Here is a 26,020-nt window from a genome sequence, read left to right on the forward strand (position 1 = left end):
TTCTTGTTTATGGGGTCTCCCCCTCATTAACCCACCAATGTAGCAATGCTGAATCACCCTCTGGAGCACTGTCAATTGAAAGCCCAAAACCACTGTAGATATTGCCTTTGTATGCCATAACTGAACTTTGATTATTTATTGTAACTGTACCTGATTACTGATTTCAATATTGTAAAACACTTTGAACTCCTTTTGTTGGAAAAGCATGTCCTAAATAAACAATGATGATGATGATCATGCCTAATGAATGCAGCAAAAGGTTTCCTGCAATACAGCAGAAAGTACAGGGTGATATCCATGTATCAGTGGAATTGTTTAATTCCCTATATCAGTTATGAAATCATTGAACTACTCTAGAATTATTTTCTCATTCACTTACCTGCTGGTTATGGTTTACTTATTTATCCCCAAATACTTTCTCAAATTCCCCAAATTGAGTTATGGGGCGTACACGTGAATCAAATGGAATACTAAATCAAACTAAAGAAAAGGGGATTTATTGTAATTAGTTGAATTGTTTAAAAAAAAACAAAACCCGTTACTATCATGGCTTATTTAACCAAGACTAACAGACCAGCCTGGCTGGAAAGAGGAAAGTTAATGCAATGGAGTGACGGCATTGGAGGAAGAAATATTAGTAAAGTCAGCAGGATTGATCTTCCATCCTAGCAGCATTCTTGGGAGACCTGCTGGGCAATCAATCTGCAGTGACCCAGCAGACAGTGGAAATTGCAAAGATGGCTTCGGAGTTTTTCATTCCAGAAATTCCCAATTCAACCATTGAACATTAAGTATTGTGAACAAAAGCAGATATTGATTTCATTTCATTGTAATTTAAGTTGTTGAGGGCTGGCTTCCTAAAGACACAGAACCTGCCAATGAAATTATTGGCACTGCTAAGCATTTTAGGAGTGATACTGCTCAGGAGGAAACTTATTTGCCTTCAAGTATTCAATTGCATATTGAAGTCATTCTCACTCTAAACAAGTTTATTTTATTAAATACATTTAGGATGGCTAGATGAAGTACAAGAAAAATGGGATATTCAACATGTAAAGATTAGAGTAGTTAAAAATGTTCACCCTCAAGAGGCAGCTTGGATTCAAAGCTGGCATGCTTACTGTTATTGTTAAAATACATACTTCCCAGGACAATATGTGGATTGGTTAAGCAGTACATCTATACTTGGGAAAGATAAAAACATATTTGAAGCTATAAAAAGTGAAGTTTAATTTGATTTGGAAGAAGAACTACTATGCAGTTACTATAAGTTGAACAGATAACAGAACCTTCTTTCAGGCAAGGCTCTGTATGCAATATCATCAGGTACAATAGCTTTAAGAAAAAACTGGATAGCGTCCTGAGCATAAGGGTATTACTGGATCTGATGATTTATTGTAGCACTGAGTAGGATTGGCTTGTATAGATGAACAGATTGAAGCTGTATCTGATAAAGTAAAAAGTCCACATAGCTTTCTAATATTGACTATTATGTATACAAAACTATCTTTTATAGTTTGTTCATTGCCAATATCCAAAATGTTTTTTCTTTGTCTTCTCAGAAGGTTTCCTGTAGAATATCTTACAAAATTATGATATCAATACTTTAAATAAGAAATTGATGCAAAATTTCCATAAAAAGTCAAAGGAAGTTCATCCTCTAAATGTGAATGATCTCTTTGTAATAGATGGCATAACTTAGCTTAACTTAATCTTTACTGACAAATAAGCTTATAAATTAAACTCTCTACCTAACAAGTGAATAGAAATTATAGACTTAAGAAATAGATAAACTGAGAAGAAAGTGATGGAAAAATCAATATTATCACAATACTACATGTAGATAGTGAGAAAATGCAGTTTCTATTAGTGCTTACAAAGCAGGAATGGATGTGTACTGCATTACAATTGAATACAAAGTTTGCAATGTCTGACTACTAAAGTTAAACCACCAGAGTATAATATCATTAGCATGTCATCCACTAGATAAAATATACAGGACTTGCTTTTGCTATAGGCTTTCAAAGGAGAAAATAAACCTCTGGAATTAACTTTATACTAGCCTGTAAGTGTGATGACTATGATGAATAAGAATTGAATATTTAAACACTGTGACAGAATAATGCAGTCTGGTTTTCCTTTATTAACTGTGCCGAAACTGCAACATTAGTCAGAAATCTGACAACAAATTTAGTGGCAGCACAGGACAGAGCAGTACTGTACTTAAGAAAACAAGTTCATATTATACCTCTAAAAGCTTGAGTTGAGATCCAAACCTAAATATTTTGCTGAATGTTTCAGTAGTGCTGTAGCAATAAAATCTGACTCATGACACTAAAAGAATTGAATATGATTCAATACGTACTATAAATTTAAAAAGTCCATTATGATTGCTAAAGAATGATAATTTTAAAGGATCGCTTCTGTTATGGACATTTTTATTATTTGCTACAATTTTAAAGATGTTCTACATTTTATTTACATGCTCTCTCATTACCTTCTCTTGTTTCTTCTGACAATTTTATCATGACACGCTATCACTTGTACAAATATTGTTGCATATCCACACTTTCCTCACTTTACTTTGAAAAACTATGGAGCCAATATTCAGTTTTATTTATTTATTTATTTATTTAAATCTTTTCTATGCCATCGTTAAGATGGGTACCGTCACAACGGTTTACCGTAAGGCACATAAAATAATGATGTTGAAATATATTAATTTACACAGGTGCTATAATGGTTCGGTACCATTTAGTGGACAAGTTATCTAGCTAAGGACAGCTGGATAACTTGTCAGGTGTATTCAGCGGTATAAACTTTCTACTGAATATAATTGTTGAGTGTCACCCAGCTACATATAGTTGGATAACTTCAAACCTAACCAGCCATTGATTGAATATGGCCAGTTAGGCCGAAAGTTATCTGGCCTCGTGTGGCCGGATAACTCGCTAATCAGATAGCCAGGTAAGTAGCGAATCTACGGAGAAAAAGCTGCAGGCCTCCTGGCCCAATGCCCACCCCCTACCACCACCCCTCTCCCCATGCCATGGTCCTGGGAACCTGTCGTTTACACTATAATGTACGCTTACAGTGCTGTCACCTAAGTAGCGCTAAATGCATTACGAAGGTAATAGCCAAAGTTACTCTGGGAGCAGCTGGGATCACTGCGAACAGCAATCCTGTCACAGTGAAGAAGGCTGCTTTTGGAGGTAGCAGGTGGGTGGGAGAGTGACAGCCAGGGGTGAAGGGGGAGGGGTGAATGTGGGGGGAAGCTGGTAATGTGGGTGGGAGTCCCCAGCCAGTGGCAATGCTTTTTGGAACCTTTCTACTTTCTAACATTTACATATGCACCGTCATATTTTGGGGATTGTGGCATTGGAAGGTGGGGGGGGGGGGGTATCCATATGGTGGTGGGGAAGGGTGGGCATTGGGATGGGATGTCCATGACTTGTTTTGTGTTTTTACATTTTACATTTACATTTATTGTATTTCTTAATCGCTCAACATGGTACCGGCCTGAGCGATGAACAATAAAACATACATAATATAATGATGTTAACAACAATACTCGAAAGAATAAAAACAATGCAGCAGACTCAAATATAAATAAATACTAAAACATGATTAGTTATAAATAAAAACACTAACCTTACAAATTAAAACAAATAATCGAAATAAAATAAATGAAAATAATGCATAATGTAGACTGTCAGAAATAACATTGTTCAAATAAAAATGTTTTTATTGCTATCTTAAAATCCTTAAGTGATTCTGATTGTCTCAAATCAGATATCCAGTTGTGAGTTATCCAGCCACACAAGGCCAAATAACTTTAGGGCTGCTCGGAAGCCGGTCTAAAGTTATCCAACGAACCTAGCCAGATATATCTGATATTTGGCCTGGTTAGCCAGATAAGTCTGCTGAACACATATCCAACATGCAGCCACCAGCATGCTCTCAGCATCCTGCTGTCCCAAATTTGCAAGATTAACTTCAGTTTTAAGCAGTGCCGCACTCTACAAATCAGCAAACTGGCTCAAGTCTTCTGCCACAGGCATGGACTATCAAAGTTAGTCTGTGACCCCCCACACAAAAATAACTCTCAGCAAGGAACAGAAAATAATAATTATTATTATAGTGAAGCAAATATTTTTAAAAGTTGTTATTTTTTAGCTTTTTTAAAACTTTTTTTAATGGGTATCAGCAAGCCAGGAATAAGTGTCAAACCTCTCTAACATGAGAGAAGTATCCAGGATCTCTCAATCATTCACCCATAAAGACCCTAATAGTTGACAAAAAAGTTCAGTTTTTCTGTTTTTTCAAACGTGCATATAAAAAGTGTATTTTAACACACTACTGCAATATATCCCCATAGCTTGACACAGGCATATGTAATAAGTCAAAAAATTTCAACCCTGACGTCAGCTGGCATTTCATATGAAACTGCATCAGTGGGACTTATCTAAGGTGATGAGTCATATCATGCAAAGAAGGATCACTCTCTGACAGATCATCTGATCTCCAAGCTAATCCAAAGAAGGTCTTCTGAACCGGTCGGCACTGATGGTAATAAAGGGTGTTTGCCTGAAAATAATGTATACTAGTGTTCAGCTGTCAACCAACAAAACTTTATTAGAATAAATGAAGAAACCCCCAAAAAATCAAAAAACAAAACTGAAAACTATCTCTGTAAGTTAAGAAACTCAAATCCAGCTATAAGCACAAACAAGTCCAAAAAATAGAAAAAAGTTTATTATAGAAGAGATCTATTAAAGAAAAATAGTAAGATCTAAATCAGAATTCAGGTCAGGGGCTAATATCTTTAAATAATATATCCATTGCTGTTCAAGTTAAATTTGTCACAGAGGTATTATATCAGATAGATCACTCCAGTGGTCTGACAGGTAGAAGAGAAGTGGAGAGTTATCTGAAAATCACTTAAAGGCATGTAGACAGTGCATGAACAGATAGACATCAGACAAACTGAACACCTTACCTGTGTTTTACCTTACTTTCCAGGGGTTGGGGCAGTCTGTGATTTAATAAGTAATTACTGGCATTTGTTATAGCTGCACCCAGGATTTAAAGATCTACGGGACAGGCTAGTTCACTCGGACATCCAACAGGCAACTCTGGACATGCTCCTTGTGGTCATTGCTCAGATTGTCCAATGACTATGTGTACATGCACTGTCTAGTGTCTACATTCCTTTAAGTGATTTTCGGATAACTCTTCACTTTTCTACTACCTGTCAGACTGCTGGAATGATCTATCTGATTGAATGACCCTGCAACAAATTCTATGTGGGAAAGACCACTCGGACTGTATGCACTCGGTTGATCAAACATCAAAGTTGCATTAAGAATGGCCGCTTGATGGCCCCTCTTGTGGCACATTGCCAGGAATTTATACACAGCTTTGAAGAGTTTAAGTTTTGCATAATAGAGGCACCTCATCTGAATCGCTGTGGAGGCGATTTTTCTTGTTGTTTACTTCAGCTTGAACAGCAATGGATATATTGATTAAAGACATTAGCCCCTGATGGTCTGAATACTGATTTAGATCTTACTGTTTTTCTTTAATTGATCTCTTCTATAACAGACCTTTTTCTATTTTTTGTACTTGTTTTGTCCTTTTAGTTGGATTTGAGTTTCTTAACTTACAGAGATAGTTTTCTGTTTTGTTTTCTGATGTTTTGCTTTTTTATTTTTGGGGTTTCCTTCATTTATTGTAATAAAACTTTGTTTGTTGACTGCTGAACACTAGTATACATAATTTCTAGGAAAACACCCTTTATTACCATCAGTGTTGACTGGTTCAGAAGACCTTCTTTGGATAAGCTTGGACATCAGATGATCCATCAGAGAGCGATCCTTCTTTATGACATAATTCATCACCTCAGATAAGTCCCCTTGAATTTTTTCGACTTACTACATATGCCTGTGCCAAGCTATGGGGATAACTTGCAGTAGTGTGTTAAAATCCACTTTTTATATGCATGTTTGAAAAAACAGAAAAATTGAACTTTTTTGGAAACTATTAGGGTCTATATGGGTGAATGATTGAGAAGTCTGAGATACTTCTCTCATGTTAGAGAGGTTTGGCACTTATTCCTGGCTTGATGTCACCTATTAAAAAAAGTTTAAAGAAAGTTAAAAAAATTTGCTTCACTGCAATAATAATTTTTTCTGTTCCTTGTTGAGCGTTATTGATTGTTGTTGGGACAGAGCATTTGGCAGATTTCCTTAGCCACAGGCAAATCAAAACAGAAAGAATACTCCTATATGAAACAGGAACTCCCACCAAATAATAACCTAAAGCAGCTGACAAAACCCCCAAAGTGGCCTACAGGACCTTCACTCTACCTCCACAGCCAGGTACAGACACTGTCAGACACCTGAGAGCAGTGAAACTTCAGCTCAGGGAGGCACCACACTCCTTCCAGCTGCTGGTATTCCACCCAAACCCATCACATCTCATCTAGCCAACCATGAGCTGCCCAATAAATGAGAAAGCACCTACCTAATCCACAAACCACCCATCATGTTCCCTACAAACTGAGTTCTCTACAAATTAAATCACCATAAGCCGGATCGGAGCCCAATGTTTCCCCACCAAACCCACTCAATGCAACAACCCACACATATCTGCCTTCCCCCCAAATGCACCTACCCTAAAACCCCACATTCCCTAAAGAAGCCTGCAATCCATCAGCGGAAATACACCAAGCCTTGGAGTTACACCACACAAAGATCGTTACTCCCAATATCATCTTCCCCACCCCCAGAACTGCACCCATCCATCCCATAATGTATTGCTTCAAAAAGCTTTACATAAATGAGCAAAGATCTGCCCAACTGAACACATGTTCCTTCATCAAAATGTCCATATCATCACACAATTCACAACTACCTACCCACCAATGAAACCCAAACCCCCATGCCATAGAATCAACAAGATCTACCCCGTCTGACCCTAAAAACAAAAATCCTATCATGATAAAAAGGGGGCACACCCACAATTACCAGCTACAACAACCCAAGTCTGACCTCCGTACAGTATGACCCAAAATACTGAACATTAAACACGCTCATCAAACAAAGGGGGCAAAACAAGATGCCATTCATCTCCTCTAAAATGTCAAGAAAACTCACTCTTTCACACCCAGTGATGGTGCATATGATGAAGCAAGACACAAACAGCCAACACTGTAAAGCCCCATAAAATGTACCTCAAAAACTGCACTACGCCATGACCTCACAAGCACACTATGGGAGCCATTCAATCCTATGCCAACCAACATGATAAAAGCAATGTGAAATATAAAAGGGACTAGGACAGACCAGGAACAGTCAAGACACCTTCCAACCCCCCCCCAAAAAAAAAAATAATACAATTATGCCCCCATCCCTCATCTATATACCACTCCACCTCACTGACCCCCCCCAACTCCCTCCCCAGCAGCATGACCACCACAAAGCAGGCCCATGAAGCATTATCAGAAAAGGCCAACAATCCTGTCGCCAAAGACTAATGCAGACCAGAACTCTGACAGCCAGGCACTGCAGGCCCATGAGCAATCAGCACCATACCTCAGCAACCATTCATACTGGGCACCAGGGTTCGTAGCACCAGGAGGCAGCAACTAACGCCCACAATTCTGCAGAACGACCAAAGAGGTCACCAAGATAGAACAAAGAACAAACCCTCAAGCCTCACACAGAAATATACCACAAGAACCCTACAAACCTGGAATAAGGTGAAATTCCAAATACCAACGATACCATCCCATGTACCCCACAAGTCTGAATGTGACATGAGAGAAATTAAACATTTTTCCCCATTCCAAGGAAAGACAAGCATAATAGTCAAATCACATCCATGGAAATGCTGAGGGCTCCAGAACAAAAGCAGCTAAATAAAGGGAAAATAAAAGGGGGGTTATAAAGGAGGATAGACACAAATGCAATCTCTAAAAATACTGATGTGCAGAAGTGATGGGTGCATGAAATGGCAACCCTGAGTAAGCAACAAATATTGAACCACAGCAGAATTCCCAAAGTGCAAACGGTAAAATACGAGGCGGTTCTGGAAGTATTGGCTGAAAAGAAGAAGAAATCACTCAAGCAAATGCTCTGATTAGAAGACGGGGGATGGCAAAAAAGAGCACACAACCCAGGCATCCACTTACTTAGGACCAAAACCTCCCTTCACTGACTTGCCTTGTGCAACCATCAACCAGCTTGCAGTATAACCTACACCCTTGAACGGAGAACTGCAACTCCCTCCCCAATAACCAATCAACTGCCTACTCACAGCCCCCTACTCCACCCCATCCCCACCCCCATGCTATCAACCCATCACCCTGCAAACAGTTCCTGGCAGAGGAAAAGTACAATTCTCACCCCTGAAGCACAACTGGGAAGAAAGAAAAGAAGAAGAAACTCATACAAAGCAGTTACAATCAAGGCAGAGGTGCTGCAGTTAAAATCAAGGCAGAGGTGCTGCTCCTGATTACGATGATCCCGAACTATAGACAAGCCTGCCAAGGTCCTCTCCATGCCACACCTTCCAACATCTCAACACCACAGAACTCAATGCAACCAGTGAAGTCAAGTCAGGCCCAGCCCAGCAAGAGGAACCACTCCACCAAGCTACCCAGCTTCTCTGCACCCCCCCCCCCCCTGTAGTTGTGCACGCTGCCAACTGATGCAGCATTGCCCCACCCCAAAAGACAAAACAAAACCCCTCTCAAGAACACAGCTAACTGCAATAATGTACACAGTATAAGAGCCGGACGTTTCACCCAATTCAAATACCCCTATCCCATCCAGATGAAATGCACCCAATTCATTACCCAAGTGTGCAAAAAGGGAAGTCTCTATCCTTTGCCATCTCACCGCTGCCAAGCGCAGTGCCCTAACAAACATTTCCAAGAATTTCAGCGTAGTCCAGGACTCACAACAAAATGCCTGATCCCCTCAAGCTGCTATGGCAAGGTGAGGCGAACAGCAAACACCACAGGTGTGAATGAACTGCATCCTGAAAGGAAACAAATGAAAACAGCAATATCACAAATCCCCAGAAGGCGAAAACATGCACAGAATATACCTGCCCACTCCCCACTAGTCCCCACCCTGCATCTTGCCCCACTCCTATCCAAAACCAAACACTCTTCCCATCAAGTCCACTCCTCACCTGTTATCTGTGCTAGCCCCTATTAACACCCACACCCCAGGGTCCACACCTGACACCCCCCAAACTCCCGGAACCAGCCAACTATAAACACGAAAAAACCCAAATCTCAACCAAAGAACTCCCAGCCTCTGCCATGCCCGTATAAGTCTACTCCACTGTACCCCATAGAATGACTCCACCCTCCCCCCAAATTACCCCTAACCTAGGTAAAATCAAGCAACATAGGAGAAAGTGCATGCACCGAACATGAATAGGAACACTGATGTGCCCCAACTCGATGATTCACAGCTGCATACCCCCAGAAGGGCATCCCTGGGATGTCTGCCCTGCTCTGTTGAACTGAATCGTGATCTACGGCCTCACCATTTCCTCTCCCCACTTACAATCAACGCAGGCAATGAAGGTTGGTGTGGCCCTCCGGCATCCCTCATCCGCAGGGGTGGATTGGCCTACTGGGATTTCAAGCATATCCTAGTTGGCTAGTCAAGCCAGTCACATGTCTTGTGTTGATCACAGGGGCCCCATGCTCAAGGAGCTGCTGCAATCAACACCAGGCCCCACAGCAGATGTTCTGGCGGAGCAGGAGCCTCCACCAAGACTTTCCACTCATTTCTCTTTTTGCTTTTCCCAAGACTGGAACCGCTACTCCATGACCTCTGCCTCTTTTTAATTTGCCCTTCTCCCCTCCCTCCTGCAGCTGCAGTCATGTCTATATGGCCCTGCGTTTTTGTTTTTTTTTCCTTTCCCGCAGCCTCGCCAATATGTTATGGAACTGCTCCCTCCTCCCCCCCACTGCCATGGTGTTGGGAAACGTTCCCCATAGCCTTCTCACTTACTAGCCCTGTCTCTCTTAGCCACAGGAGGCAGCCAACAGAAGTCCTCTCACTTATTTTTGCCAGTGGCCCCCCCACCCCTTATGTTGGGACCGTGGCAAAAAATAACCCTCCCCCATCTATCTCGCATTGGGCCTTTCTGCCCACCTCTTCCCACTCCAGCTGGTAGCCCTGCCTTGATCCCTTCTGACCTCCAATGTAAGTACACATTTTTAAATATATATTTAGAAGTATCATGGGAGAAGATGAAGGATGCGAGGGAGCAAATGTATATGTGTATCTATCAGTGGGTGCAAGGGAGTGTGCGTATGTTTGTGTGTGTCTGTGTGTGTGAATGAGTGCAAGGGAGCATGCATGCAGGTGTGTGTTGTGTGTGTATCAGTGTATGTTGGCAATAGACTTTAATACCAGATCAGGAATTCAAGATCTATCTATATATCTATGAGAAATGTAACCAGACTTGGGGGTGGAGGGCATCTGATTGCATGGATGGATGATAACTGCAATTCTGCTTGCTCACCCTTGGTCTAGGGTGTGCTCTACTACTTAGTTATTTAGGAAAAACGTGAATTTTATGTTGCAACTTTTTGGGCACAATTTTGCCAGGCTCCAATTCAATGATATACCTCTGAAGGGTCAGTTTGGTGTGCTTTTGGGAACTGTTGAAACACATGTTGCAGGAAAAGTACACAAGGGTGTCAGACAAATACCCAATGGGCCGATTTTGAAAAAAATCTCCCAGGCTGATATTTTCCTACAATCCACCCCTGATCAACTGAGATGACACAGGATCTTCAGGGCCAGCTGATGCCCAATGCTTTGCAAGCCCGCGTCCAACAAACACCTCTGCCATACCAAAGTGATCTCCACCAAATTACCCCACCACCCCCTCCCAAATGACACACATCCAATGACCACTGCAAAGTTGCTACCGATTTCCCGGCCATACCAATTGCCTGTGACACTGGCTCCTGCCAAAACTACCATGTGCAACTCACAACCTCCTCCACCAGTACACCAACATCAAGGAGAAGAGTGAAATTGTTTCAACCAGCCGCCGCTGAGCATTCTGGCTGTCAAAAATTCCGTCATCCATTCAGCATTCACACAACTAGCACATGCAAGCCACTATCCACCAACTCAACTCAGGAAGGACCGAACAAAGCTGCCACACCCCTACCTCAGACCCAATCCCAACATCCATCATCTGTCCTGCTGGTGTGTCTGTCCAACTCCTCCCCCCTCCGCAGGCAGACTAATGACAAATCACCTAACCCTTCCTGCAAACCCTGGGCCTCAAACAATAGTAGGAGAGCATAAAAAACACACTCAGCCAGGAGAACTTTCACATATCCCACTACCACCAAACCAGCAGCAAACACCAAGTCCTGGCCATCAACCAAAGATACCCCTGAACCTCCTCTGCCCAAAAGCCGAAATGGGTACAGTAAGTTCACTTTGCCTTGGTCCTGATGGCTGAGCAAAGAGGATGAAATCCACCAAGCAAGTAGTCTTTAAAACCCAGGTCCAGCTTCCTCAGGTCTCTCAGCCAACCAGTAGTGATGCCCAACCCTTTCAGTAGCCAGTCACCTTGTAGCATGTGTACTTCTTCCTTAACCTCCTCCTCCCTTGCCCTCCATTTAGGTCATACCAAGTGGCGGCTGGGCACCATATTAATTACAGCTGCAGAGACTGGGCTCTGTGGCCTCTCAATTAGTACAGCTGGCTTGATTATTATCTCGATCACAATCCTTTTTTTTGTTTGTTTACAGCAAATACACCAAATGCTGTAATGCTTAAAAAAGACAGCCACAAAATAGTGCATTAAGCACCACTATAGTAGTAATAGAATTGTACAATAAACTAAACTTGATTCATTAGTACACCAGTATGTAGTAATAAATGCAATATTCAATGCAGCAAATACTATCTAGTGTGCCCCCAATTTCAAAATGATTCTTTAAGAGAATGAATGAATACTAAATTATTAATGATATGGCCTGCAACATTGTTATTACAAAACAGTGTTAAATGCACATTACAAAATTAATTCACACTGGTATTTCACAAGAAGTGCGTACAGAAATATGCTATGCACCCAGCCAGCAAAATCCTCCTTGAGGAAACGCGCACTATCCACAGCTGGCCCCATACTCTGGAACTCGCTCCCTCCAGACCTTCGCCTCGAACCGTGCCACATTACTTTCAAAAAGAAACTAAAGACTTGGTTTTTTGCACAAGCCTTCCCGGAAATCTAAAAGCCGGAAGAAAACAACATCAGCCTGGTCTCTGACCCCCCATCACCTTATGTACATAGTTTACTGTATATTTAGTTATCACTATTTAGCTATTCATGCTCAATCTCTGTAACCTCCGCCAAGTTCCTCTGCCCCCCCATATTATCTGTTATCTTGTTTCAATGTAAACTGCCCTCTGAGGCGTCAGTTTGAGTTCCTTGTAAACCGGTGTGATATGTATATTATACAGGAACATCGGTATATAAAACCAAAAATAAATAAATAAATAAATAAATATTTGTTTTTCTTTTGTTAATCATTCTCCTTGCCCTTTTCATCCTGTTGGTAGTTTCCCCTTGGTTTTACTTTGTGCAGGGAAAGATAGATTGAGACTTTACCATAAGAACATAAAAACATGCCATACTGGGTCGGACCAAGGGTACATCAAGCCCAGCATCCTGTCTCCAACAGTGGCCAATCCAGGCTATAAGTACCTGGCAAGTACCCAAAAACTAAGTCTAACCCATGCTACTTATTAGGGATGTGCAGACAAAAAGTTTATGTTCATAAGTCCATAAGTCGAAAAGGGGGGTCAATTTCGGTCAATATGGACATATGGAGAATTCCATAAGTTGAGTCTATGTCCATACGTGCACCGGTTCCCTAAATAAAAATTTAAACCCCTCACCCTCCTTAATCCCCCCCCAAGACTTACCAAAATTCCCTGGTGGTCCAGCGGGGAGTCAGGAAGCCATTCCTCTATTCCTTTGCGAGGAGCACGTGACACGACCGTCACGTGGTCCACCGCGGTTCTGCTCCCGGACCCCTCGTTGGACACAAACGGAACTTTTGGCCAGCTTGGGGAGGTCAGGAGGCCCCCCCAAGCTGGCCAAAAGTTCCTGACGGATTTCCAACTTATTCAACATAGCTATGTTGAATAAGTTGGAAATCCGATCGTTTTCGCCTCATCACTTTTTTAAGTTAAAAAAAAAAAAGTAGCGTTTTACATATAAGTTCAAAACGAATGCACACCCCTACTACTTATGCTAGTAATAGCAGTGGCTATTTTCTAAGTCAACTTAATTAATAGCAGGTAATGGACTTCTTCAAGAATTTATCCAAACCTTTTTTAAACCCAGTTACACTAACTGCACTAACCACATGCCCCGGCAACAAATTCCAGAGTTTAATGGTTGTTGAGTGAAAAATAACGTTCTCCGATTTGTTTTAAATGTGTTACATGCTAACTTCATGGAGTGCCCCCTAGTCCTTCTATTATCCAAAAGAGTAAATAACTGATTTACATTTTAGGGATGTGAATCGTTTTCCATATCGTCTTAACGATAGAAATCGTGTGGCAGGGCAAGAAAATCGTGTTAGGCACGATTTTTTAGTTAAAAAATCGTTAAAAATCGTTTTTTTCCGATTAGTGCGCACTAACTCGAGTTAGTGCGCACTAACAGGAGTTAGTGCGCACTAACGGAGAGTTAGTGCGCACTAACTGAAAATGATACAATTTGACACTTTTCAGGTCAGTTAAGGTCAGTTTAGGAATGAATATGTATTCCTATTGGCTGCCCTCTTATTTATTCATGTTACCAAGCTTCCCACTGACAGTATATGGGGGATGGGAAATGGAAACAGTTGGTAGCTTGACAAAACAAGTAATGTGATCAGTCAATGTGACTAGAACTTGTGCCCTAACCCTGATACCAGGGGTATTGTGATCTTCCTGCACACAGTGCCCTATTCCTGATACCGGGGGTGTTGGGATCTTCTTGCACACATCCCGGTATCAGGGATAGGGCACTGCATGCAGGAAGATCACAACACCCCTGGTATTAGGGATAGGGCACTGCGTGCAGGAAGATCACAACACTCCTGGTATTAATAGGGATAGGGCACTGCATGCAGGAAGATCACAACACCCCTGGTATCAGGGATAGGGCACTGTGTGCAGGAAGATCACCCCGGAGGAGTGAGGGTCAGGCAGCTCCCCCCTGTCTGTGAAGCCAGCCTCTCACTAGTAATGCAGGGAGGGAGCTGTCTCAGACTTCACCATCCTCCCCCCCCCCCTCACCCACACACCATTCACTAGCTGGGACATGGGGGAAGTCAGGAGTGAGGGTCAGGCAGCTCCCCCCTGTCTGTGAAGCCAGCCTCTCACTAGTAATGCAGGGAGGGAGCTGTCTCAGACTTCACCATCCTCCTCCCCCCCCCTCACCCACACACCATTCACTAGCTGGGACATGGGGGAAGTCAGGAGTGAGGGTCCGGCAGCTCCCCCCTGTCTGTGAAGCCAGCCTCTCACTAGTAATGCAGGGAGGGAGCTGTCTCAGACTTCACCATCCTCCCCCCCCCTCACCCACACACCATTCACTAGCTGGGACATGGGGGAAGTCAGGAGTGAGGGTCAGGCAGCTCCCCCCTGTCTGTGAAGCCAGCCTCTCACTAGTAATGCAGGGAGGGAGCTGTCTCAGACTTCACCATCCTCCCCCCCCCCTCACCCACACACCATTCACTAGCTGGGACATGGGGGAAGTCAGGAGTGAGGGTCAGGCAGCTCCCCCCTGTCTGTGAAGCCAGCCTCTCACTAGTAATGCAGGGAGGGAGCTGTCTCAGACTTCACCATCCTCCCCACCCCCCCTCACCCACACACCATTCACTAGCTGGGACATGGGGGAAGTCAGGAGTGAGGGTCAGGCAGCTCCCCCCTGTCTGTGAAGCCAGCCTCTCACTAGTAATGCAGGGAGGGAGCTGTCTCAGACTTCACCATCCTCCCCCCCCCCCTCACCCACACACCATTCACTAGCTGGGACATGGGGGAAGTCAGGAGTGAGGGTCAGGCAGCTCCCCCCTGTCTGTGAAGCCAGCCTCTCACTAGTAATGCAGGGAGGGAGCTGTCTCAGACTTCACCATCCTCCCCCCCCCCCCTCACCCACACACCATTCACTAGCTGGGACATGGGGAAGTCAGGAGTGAGGGTCAGGCAGCTCCCCCCTGTCTGTGAAGCCAGCCTCTCACTAGTAATGCAGGGAGGGAGCTGTCTCAGACTTCACCATCCTCCCCCCCCCCCCTCACCCACACACCATTCACTAGCTGGGACATGGGGGAAGTCAGGAGTGAGGGTCAGGCAGCTCCCCCCTGTCTGTGAAGCCAGCCTCTCACTAGTAATGCAGGGAGGGAGCTGTCTCAGACTTCACCATCCCCCCCCCCTCACCCACACACCATTCACTAGCTGGGACATGGGGGAAGTCAGGAGTGAGGGTCAGGCAGCTCCCCCCTGTCTGTGAAGCCAGCCTCTCACTAGTAATGCAGGGAGGGAGCTGTCTCAGACTTCACCATCCCCCCCCCCCCTCACCCACACACCATTCACTAGCTGGGACATGGGGGAAGTCAGGAGTGAGGGTCAGGCAGCTCCCCCCTGTCTGTGAAGCCAGCCTCTCACTAGTAATGCAGGGAGGGAGCTGTCTCAGACTGGTATCAGGGTTAGGGCACTGTGTGCAGGAAGATCACAACACCCCTGGTGCCAGGGTTAGGGCACTGTGTGCAGGAAAATCACTTAAAATCTACACTTACCAACAATCAATTACATATATTTGAACTGTGTACAGTTCCAGCCAGGACCACCTTTCTAAAATGCACAGTGATTGGCAAATTCAACATGCACTAGCATTTCAGGTGCCTGCTAACAAAAATAATAAACAAACAAGTTCTAGTCACGTGAGTGCTGATCATTACATTACTTTTTTTGTCAAGCTTCCAACTGTTTCCATTTCACATCCCCTCAACCATTACCTCAGTGTTAGCCTTGGTAACATCAACAGATAAGAGCACAGCCAGCCAATAGGAATACATATTCATTCCTAAGTGACCTTTACTGACCTGGGAAGTGTGAACACTTTGTTTCATTTTCTGTTGGTGTTCATTAGTTTCCAGTTCCATTTCCCATCCCCCCAACCATCACCTCAGTGGTAACCTTGGTAACATCAATAGATAAGAGGGCAGCCAGCCAATAGGAACACATATTCATTCCTAACTGACCTTCAGTGACCTGGAAAGTGTTTATTTGTATCATTTTCAGTTAGTGCGCACTAAATCGAGTTAGTGCGCACTAACTGAGAGTTAGTGCGCACTAACTCCCGTTAGTGCGCACTAACACGATTTAACGATTTTTAACGATAAATCGTTAGAATTTCTATTGTATCGTGTTCTATAACGATTTAAGACAATATTAACATTATCGGACGATAATTTTAATCGTTGAAAAACGATTCACATCCCTATTACATTTATCTGTTCTAGACCTCTCATGATTTTAAACACCTCTATCAAAACCCCCCTCAGCTGTCTGTTCTCCAAGCTAAACAGTCCTAACCTCTTTAGTCTTTCCTCATAGGGGAGCTTTTCCATCCTCTTTATCATTTGGTCGCCCTTCTCTGTATCTTCTCCCTTGCAACTCTATCTTTTTTGAGATTCATTGACCAGAATTGTACACAGTATTCAAGGTGCGGTCTCACCATGGAGCAAAACAGAGGCATTATGACATTTTCCTTCCCTAATCATTTCCTTCCTAATCATTCCTAACATTCTGTTTGCTTTTTTGACTGCCGCAGGACACTGAGCTGAAGGTTCAATGTATTACCCACTATGACGCCTAGATCTCTTTTCTGGGTGATAGCTCATAATATGGAACCTAACATTGTATAACTATAGCATGGGTTTTTATTTCCCAATATGCATCACCTTACACTTAGAGTGAAAACAAAAGGAATCGGATGATCACACGAAGCCCTTTATTATGTGCCCGACTCTGGCCGAGTTTCGCTCGTAGAGCTGCCTCAGGGGCAATTCAATCGGCAGGATTTGAAAAAATGCCTGCTGGGCTGTTGTCACATGTCACACTGTAGCAAATATTAGTTCCTGCGGAACGTATCCAACATCATTAGTAGCAGAATGTTGGATACGTTCCGCAGGAACTAATATTTGCTACAGTGTGACATGTGACAACAGCCCAGCCCCTGAGGCAGCTCTACGAGCGAAACTCGGCCAGAGTCGGGCACATAATAAAGGGCTTCGTGTGATCATCCGATTCCTTTTGTTTTCACTCTAATACAGCCAACTGGATCGGTTTCCGATTTGTTTTTTGGGGCCATCACCTTACATTTATCCACATTAAATTTCATCTGCCATTTGGATGCCCAATTTTCCAGTCTCACAAGGTCCTCCTGCAATTTATCACAATCCGCTTGAGATTTAACTTCTCTGAATAACTTTGTATCATTTATTTATTTATTTATTTGTTTATTTATTTATTTATTTGTTTATTTTGTTATACCGAGTTTCATGACTAGAATCACATCAACCCGGTTTACAATTAACAATGTGTGTAAGGTAGAGATTAACATAGTAAACAATATTCCCAATTCAAACTTCAAATACAGAAAACAATATTATGGATGTGAGAAAGTTACAATAAAACAGGGAAAATTAACTAGGATCTGGAAAGGGGGAGAAATTGAACAAAGAAATATTTACATTTCAGTCAATTGCATCAATTAATATAATTGTTTAGCAAAAATGAATATTTAATCATTTTTAAATATTTAATATTTGAAAATGAATAATTCAATCAAAAATGAGGATTCTCACTCATCGTATTTCTTTCCAGACCATTTATAAATATATTGAAAAATAAGGGTCCCAATACAGATCCCTGAGGCACTCCATTGCCCACTCCCTTCCACTGAGAAAATTGTCCATTTAATCCTACTCTCTGTTTCCTATCTTTTAACCAGTTTGTAATCCACGTAAGGACTTCGCCACCTATCCCATGACTTTTTACTTTTCCTAGAAGCCTCTCATGAGGAACTTTGTCAAATGCCTTCTGAAAATCCAAATACACTACATCTACAGGTTCACCTTCATCTACATGTTTATTAACCACTTCAAAAAAACTGAAGCAGATTTGTGAGGCAAGACTTGCCTTGGGTAAAGCCATGCTGACCTTGTTCCATTAAACCATGTCTTTCTATATGTTCTGTGATTTTGATATGTAGAACACTTTCCACTATTTTTCCTGGCACTGAAGTCAGGCTAACTGGACTGTAGTTTCCCGGATCACCCCTGGAGCCCTTTTTAAATATTGGGGTTACATTAGCTATCCTCCAGTCTTCAGGTACAATGGATGATTTTAATGATAGGTTACAAATTTTTACTAATAGGTCTGAAATTTCTTTTTTGAGTTCCTTCAGTACTATACTTAGGAACCCTAAAACAGTTGGCAGCTGAATGACCTGTTTATCCACCATTTGTCACTGACAGCATAATTACAATGGCAGCAACTCAACTGGCCCCCATTTCTGGGGCTCAAGTGAGTAAAAATTAGTATAGAAATGTAGTCACATTTTCCCTGAAATAATGGTACCCTCTTTTCTGTTTGCTTCAAAGCAGCTGAAATGTATTCATCAATGTGTTTATTAATAAAGATTAAACTAAGCAGGGAAGTGTAAATAAAACCTATAGAAACTATAGTATTGTGAGAGAAGATGACACTGAACAAATTGCAATATACAAAAGCTTCTTAATGCAAATAAAAATTTTATTCTATTGAAATCTGTTACATGTTATATTAATATATTGTTATAAGGCTGGATAGGCAACAAGTGGCCTATTCAGGAAGCAAAGTAAGCAAACTGATTAATAAAATTTATCTATTGCTATACTCACAATTAAGTACACAGGGCAATGAAAGAAACAGCTTTGCTTAGTTATTCCTCTTTTTCATCAATTTTATAGGTTTCATAATATACACTGCAAGCAGGAAAGTGTATTGCTCTAAATCAGCTCATGATTGCTCCATACCTACACTCAGGGTCACATTTTTCCTTATCATGCCAACGGTCACTGTGGCCTAGTTTCTCTTCCCCTTATCAGCTCTTAGCACACACGTCCTTGGCTTCACAGATTTATTCTCGTACTCAGAAAACATAGCCTCATTTTTCCTGTTTTTGCACTTGCTCAATTTAGACTTTGAATTGCTGAAACTGTAAGATCTTTTGTGCAACATGTACATGTTGCCCACTGGGTTCAAATCCAGGTGCCTGGCCCAGTCTGGTTCTGGCTTTAGCATATTCATAAGTCAAGGGTCAGCATTTCTTCAACCCTCCCTTGAGACAGGCCTTGTCCCTGTCTCACCTTCTTCATTTGGGGAGACTATGTTGAGCCGTTCTTCGGTATCTGCAAACCTCTTCACATCATCTTTTCTACTTCCCTCTTTACCTACACTCACTTTCCAATTTCCCTCTATTCTTCTATCAGTATGTGACATAGAATGACATGTATGGAACAATCTTGAAGCATCTACTACTCTATAACTGTTTCTACCATTACATTATCATAATTAGTTTCAATAACAGCAGGTACCATTACAGCATAACTGGTGTCAGTATGTCCAGGGGCCATGACAGCATAATGTGAATCGTGATGGGTAATATTGGTGGTTATTCTGTGAGGCATGCATCTCTGAAAGATGTGGATTAAATTTGGAATACATTGCAGAAAGCAACACACAGCTATAAGAATTACAATAATTATAATCGCGTATTGACACAGGTTCCTTATCCATCCTACTGGGAATATTGACCACAAACTATCCCAAAATTTTGATCCCTCATCAATGTGAATACTTTCAGCATATGTTTTCAACTTCTTTATCTGTTGGTCAATTGCTAACGAATTGTCTGTGAGGTTAAAACAGCACATATCTGGCATGACTTCACAACCATAGTGGTGCTGTAATAACAAAAAATCAATAGCTCCTCGGTTATTAAGGATAGCGTTACGAAGAGCACTCTGTTCTTGATTTAATAATGCAATAGCATGCGAAGTGGCATTTATAGATTTAGCTAAATTACAAGCTAGTTTTGTGACCTGAATATCAGCATGCATGGCCAGTCCGGGTACTCCCACTAAGGAAAGTGCCAAAGCCAAAGACTCATGCTTATTCAATAGTGAAACATTTCCATCACATGAAGGTGTGAGAGAAGTCACATCTCGAATCTTACGAGATTTGTATAAATGCTTCACCTTGTGGGGTTTGCTTGGCAAAACAGGTACTAATCTACTTAAGCAACATGTACAATCACTGACATTAGCTGGAATATAATTAAATGTTGTGGTTCCACAAGTAAAGAACCATCCCAGCGGTAAAATTATATGTGCCCAATTATAACTGATATTTGTGGGGTTGTTACAGGGCCATTGTCCCTTTGGTAATTTACGGCATTGGTCTTTGCAGTTCACAATTCGTGCACAACTGTTATTTTCCAGATTTGCAACATACGGAGTATAAAGTTCCAAAGCATCTGTAGGTAGATGCCTTGCAACCTTTCCCCAATTTATGGATGATTCATAAGTCCATTTTTCCCCAATAGTTGGTAATTGGGTATCATTGTGAATATCATTCGGATCCTTACAAACCGGAATGAGGCATGAGCCCAACATAGTATGTAAGTCTGAACTAATCATTAAGCAAAAGGAAGTAACATGTGTAATGTTGGCTAAACGCAACCACAAATTATGTTTAAACCTCTCATCCAATGATTCATTGTCCAAGGTAGAAGAGATTCTGGGAGTACTCCACCACCACAGCAAAACGCAGGCAAGAATTACACTGGGAAGTCGGTTATTCATGTTCTCAGATGATGGGACGATAGGTACGAATATCCGACAAATGTACCCAGGTGGAGTGTTCAGACAGTTTAGCAGCAGTGTGGCTTAGTCCTGTAATGGTGAATGGTCCGATGTAAATTGGATCTTTCCACGTTTTATGCGTGTGATTCTTTCGCAAAACTTGATCACCTATTGAGAACACAGAAGATAGAGTCAATTTTGGCGCTAATCTCGAGTTAGATTGGACTAAATCGGTAGCCATTGCTACTATCGGTTGAATTTTACTCCAGTATTCGCTTGGAGTATCAGTAGCCTTTGCATGTATGGGGTTCATAATTCTCCCAGTCTGCAATTGAAAAGGCGTGATTTCATGACGTATACCTGGGGTATTTCGTATATTCATTAAAGCCAATGGTAATATATCCAGCCAGGTATATAATTTCGTTGTTTTGGTTTTATTTAGGGCTGCCAGTAGCACTCTCAATTTTGTTTTTAAAATTCCATTATAACGTTCTACTAAGCCATTTGATGTAGGCTTGTAAACTGACACTCTACGATGGATTATATTGCAGATATCCTGTAATTCTCGCATTATTTGATTGTTAAAATGTGTGCCATTATCTGACACGAGTCTTATGGGACAGCCATGGGCAGGTAGTATATTGCGGATAAAAGTATCGATTACTACATGGGCTGTTTCTTTAGTACACGGAAACGCCTCAATCCAATGTGAAAAACCATCCACCCATACCAATACATACCGTTTTCCTTTAACTGGTTCAATCATATCAGTGTAGTCAATATGCCACTCCAAACCTGGCCCCTGAGGTAATATATAGGCCCCTGATGGTAATATATAGGCCACTTTAGACTTTCAAGGTAAAAATTACATAATCTGCTCAATGCGTAAAATGTTCACAGGACAATGCATCTCTTCTGGGAATGCAGGTTGATACAGCCCTTTTGGCAAGGTATATTGATGTTCTTTACCAGCTTATTTTCAATTTCTCTTCCTTGGTCAGCAGCCTTCTGTATTTTGGGTCACTATGATGGGCTGTGCCACATTAAACGATCTACAAAGTTGTTAATGCTGAAGGGCTGTCTACAAGCATTGACATGTATACTGAAAGTGTGACTGAGTGCTCAAGGTCCTGAATTTATTAGTTGGAAATCTGCAGTGTGGGACCTCTGTTTATTGGAAAGAAAAACAGCGTTATTGAGTTCCATCAAAACACAAGGTCTTTTTCAAGACATATGGACTGATTTCTTAGTTGTGATTCCTGAGGAAGTAAATAAGAAATCACATTAGTATATATATTTGTCCAACAGTTTTCCTATTACTTGAATCAGTATCCATTTTTCTTTGGATTATTCTTTGCTATTTTTGTATACTGGTTCTTCATAGTTCTTCACCTTCACTATATTCGTAATAATTTTGCATAATGGATTGTCATAGTGTTGTATTACTATTATTGTTTTATGTTTCAGAAGGTACTTAACATGGGAAGGGGGTGGGTTTAGTAATAAAATAGTTGTTGGTCTCTGACTGTAAACCTGAATATGTACTGTTCTGTCTGTATTTGCTTTGTGCTATGTTGTACATTTGAAAATCTCAATAAATATAGAATTTTAAAAACCCCACAAAAAAACCCATGTCATTTGTTTTCACAAGCGGTTATCAGCATGTCCTTGTCTTTTCAGTAGCTGGCATCCCAACAGCATATCACATGAGGCAAATTCACACTGGCACCTATGCTACTGGAAGAGAAGTGGCAGCTCAGCCATTGCTGGGAGGAATAGTTACAGTCTCTGCACGGGAGCACAACAGAATCCACTTAGTCACTCACAAGCAAGACCAATGAACTGTAACTAGGTATCAGAATTACTCTGAAGAGGGCAATCCCTTTGAGTGAAGTATAGTTGAAAAGCATGTGGTCAGGGAGGCCACAACTGTGGTAAAGCTTCAGAAGTCACTATGCTGCTGGTACTTCCTGCAGCATTAATGCAGGAGTAACCAACCTTTACTTTCAATGCACCTACAGGGATGTTAAAATTTTTGTAAAAAAATGGTACTTATACAAGAGAGCAGTTTGGAATTATAGGAAAGGATTCTGGAGCTGGATCCCAGAATCTATAAAAAAAAAAAAAAAGAAAACTAAAAAAAGTTCCAAAACATGGAATAAATATTCAAAAGAATGAATGAATTTTGAATTGTTTGTGTGTTAAGCTTAAGGAACTCTTCTGGCTGAAGGTCGGAGATCGGGAACTCAGTAACACCACTGCATTCTTTTGGGTTTGCACTGTGATCCAGGAACTGAGCCAGCAGGATGTTAGAACCGAGGAGCTCCATAGTCATCTGGCATCCTTTCAATGTTGTACCTGTGGTTTGAAATATACATGATGGGAACTCCAGGGATCTTCCGGATTCTCCTTTTCAGGTCTCTGTCCACTGTGGCCACGATGTAGCATTTATGCTGAGTGACTCTCTGCACTAAGCAGTCATCAGCATAAGTTCCTTTGTGTGTGCACGGCAGGCGTTCAAACCTTGGGTCCTTGACTATCCTCAATGCCACACGGTATTTCTGTCCCAGCTTCTCAATTTCCGCCATCACACAGTCTGTAATACAGGGGACACACTTTGCATAAAGACAGTCCATCATTGACTGAACAAGGTCCAGCTTTGCTTTAATTGAGAAGTTGATAAAGTTGGTATCGACCAGGATATAATATGGAGGTCCCAGATTTGTGTTATACTGAAAGAACAAACAGGAAGGGTATTGTGGGATCTCTCTCTCCTTTATGGTGCTTGGATCCTTCTCTTTTTTCTGGTTCGTTTTAATTCGTTCCTTCTCTTTAATGCGCTGGTCTCGAAGACTGATCATGCGCTTCATGGTCGCATATTTCTTGGTTTTCTTCTGTTTTCCCCCTGGCTGCAACGAGAAATAAACAGCAAGGCATGCTGCGGAGCGCCCTCGTCTCGAGTTACAATCCCCACTTCCGTCGCCTCTCAGAGCTTCTTTATGTGGAGTCTGTAACATTTTTGTATGCACTGAAGCAAAATGTAACAGAGTTGCCCTTACCTCAGGCCATGCCTTTGTAGATAAAGCCACAACATTATTCAAATTTGTCTGCATGTTTGCTGGTAAAGTAGCGTAAAATAAATGTAAAAACACAGGAATATTAGGCTGGACATCAGCATCCTGCCCAGTTTGTGCTTTATACGTGTCCATGCATTTTGTCAAATGTGCAGAAAAATCACCACTACCATCCCATTTTCCTGCTGTTATGGCTGTGAAATCAATTGTAGTTGGGTATAAAGTATCCAAAGCTTTTGCTAAATTTATTCTATCACGACCTTGAAAAGGGTTCCCATCCACAGCAGATATGGCGAGCCAGTATTCATAAAGGTAATTGTGAGTGTGTCTGTTGTGCAGACTGTGTCCCAGTCTGCCCAGACTGCCAATGGTCTGATACCGGCGGCTGTGCATGATAGGAATTTGGGTCCTTTGGCCGTCTACATTCAGTTGAATAATGTCCTACTGCGTTACAATTCCAACATTGTACATGAGCTCTTCTATCTGGTGATGGCCTATTCCCCCTACCCTGTGTCATACCGCGGCCACCTCTACCCCTTTGCATTCCTCTACCCCGGGGGATATATGGGCCATATCCTCCCTGGTATCCATCTGAGGGTGGTTTTTGTATCACATAGCAATCCTGTATACCATCTGAGATATTAGGATCTTTTGGAAAGTTGTTACTCTGATCATGGCATCTGACCTTTTTCTTGTCCTCTATTTCCGCAATTTGCATAGTCATTAATTTATGAGCTATTTTCTGCTGTTCTTTATGTGGAGTCTGTAACATTTTTGTATGCACTGAAGCAAAATGTAACAGAGTTGCCCTTACCTCAGGCCATGCCTTTGTAGATAAAGCCACAACATTATTCAAATTTGTCTGCATGTTTGCTGGTAAAGTAGCGTAAAATAAATGTAAAAACACAGGAATATTAGGCTGGACATCAGCATCCTGCCCAGTTTGTGCTTTATACGTGTCCATGCATTTTGTCAAATGTGCAGAAAAATCACCACTACCATCCCATTTTCCTGCTGTTATGGCTGTGAAATCAATTGTAGTTGGGTATAAAGTATCCAAAGCTTTTGCTAAATTTATTCTATCACGACCTTGAAAAGGGTTCCCATCCACAGCAGAGGTAAGTAATCCAGGGCATACACTAACTACGGACAGTTGAGATAAGTTTATACCACTGGCTGCACATAATGCTTTAAAATCACCGATGGCCAGTTGTGTCCCTGCTGTATTTGTATCTACAGCTTCTAGCCACATTCTAGCTCCTTTATGAATACTTGGTAATTTCTGAATGATGGTACTGATGTCGGTGGGGCTATATGGCTTATATGTAGCTTCCGGTTGATTCTGGGCATTTGTTCTTATGAAAACAGGTTGTTGTAATACTCTATCTCGTGAATCTTTGTGTTGTAATACACAAGCTTTCTGCCCAGCATTCTGCCTTTGTTTTTTGAATCTAGTAAAAGGCGTAGTTGATTCATATTCTAACAATGCTTCACCCCAGACTTCACATCCTTTGACCATGAAGTCATGGTGGATAGAGTCAGCACAATGAACCAAAAGAGTCGACATCAAGTCATCGACTTGCTTCGTGTTCACAAGTTATTACGGCATTGGGGCGACCCAGATGGGACTCTTTATTCTATTGAAATCTGTTACATGTTATATTAATATATTGTTATAAGGCTGGATAGGCAACAAGTGGCCTATTCAGGAAGCAAAGTAAGCAAACTGATTAATAAAATTTATCTATTGCTATACTCACAATTAAGTACACAGGGCAATGAAAGAAACAGCTTTGCTTAGTTATTCCTCTTTTTCATCAATTTTATAGGTTTCATAATATACACTGCAAGCAGGAAAGTGTATTGCTCTAAATCAGCTCATGATTGCTCCATACCTACACTCAGGGTCACATTTTTCCTTATCATGCCAACGGTCACTGTGGCCTAGTTTCTCTTCCCCTTATCAGCTCTTAGCACACAC

The 26,020-nt window shown here is 41.8% G+C and overlaps 2 protein-coding genes and 1 pseudogene across 2 annotated transcripts in view; 1 reads left to right on the forward strand and 2 right to left on the reverse strand.

Moving 5' to 3' along the window:
• The window catches only part of THSD7B (thrombospondin type 1 domain containing 7B), an 898,700-nt gene that overhangs the window by 805,022 nt on the left and 67,658 nt on the right, over positions 1-26,020 (forward strand). The window lies entirely within an intron of this gene.
• On the reverse strand, positions 18,855-20,997 carry LOC115093540. Its single transcript, XM_029605400.1, has 2 exons — positions 19,875-20,997; positions 18,855-19,751 (listed from the first exon to the last, which is right to left on the reverse strand). Exons 1-2 carry the CDS (start codon positions 20,963-20,965, stop codon positions 19,637-19,639), a joined length of 1,206 nt encoding a protein of 401 aa, XP_029461260.1. The 5' UTR covers positions 20,966-20,997; the 3' UTR covers positions 18,855-19,636.
• Positions 18,855-23,863, reverse strand: LOC115093541 (annotated as a pseudogene).

This window comes from Rhinatrema bivittatum, chromosome 6 (genome assembly GCF_901001135.1).
Source record: "Rhinatrema bivittatum chromosome 6, aRhiBiv1.1, whole genome shotgun sequence".
NCBI lineage: Eukaryota > Metazoa > Chordata > Amphibia > Gymnophiona > Rhinatrematidae > Rhinatrema > Rhinatrema bivittatum.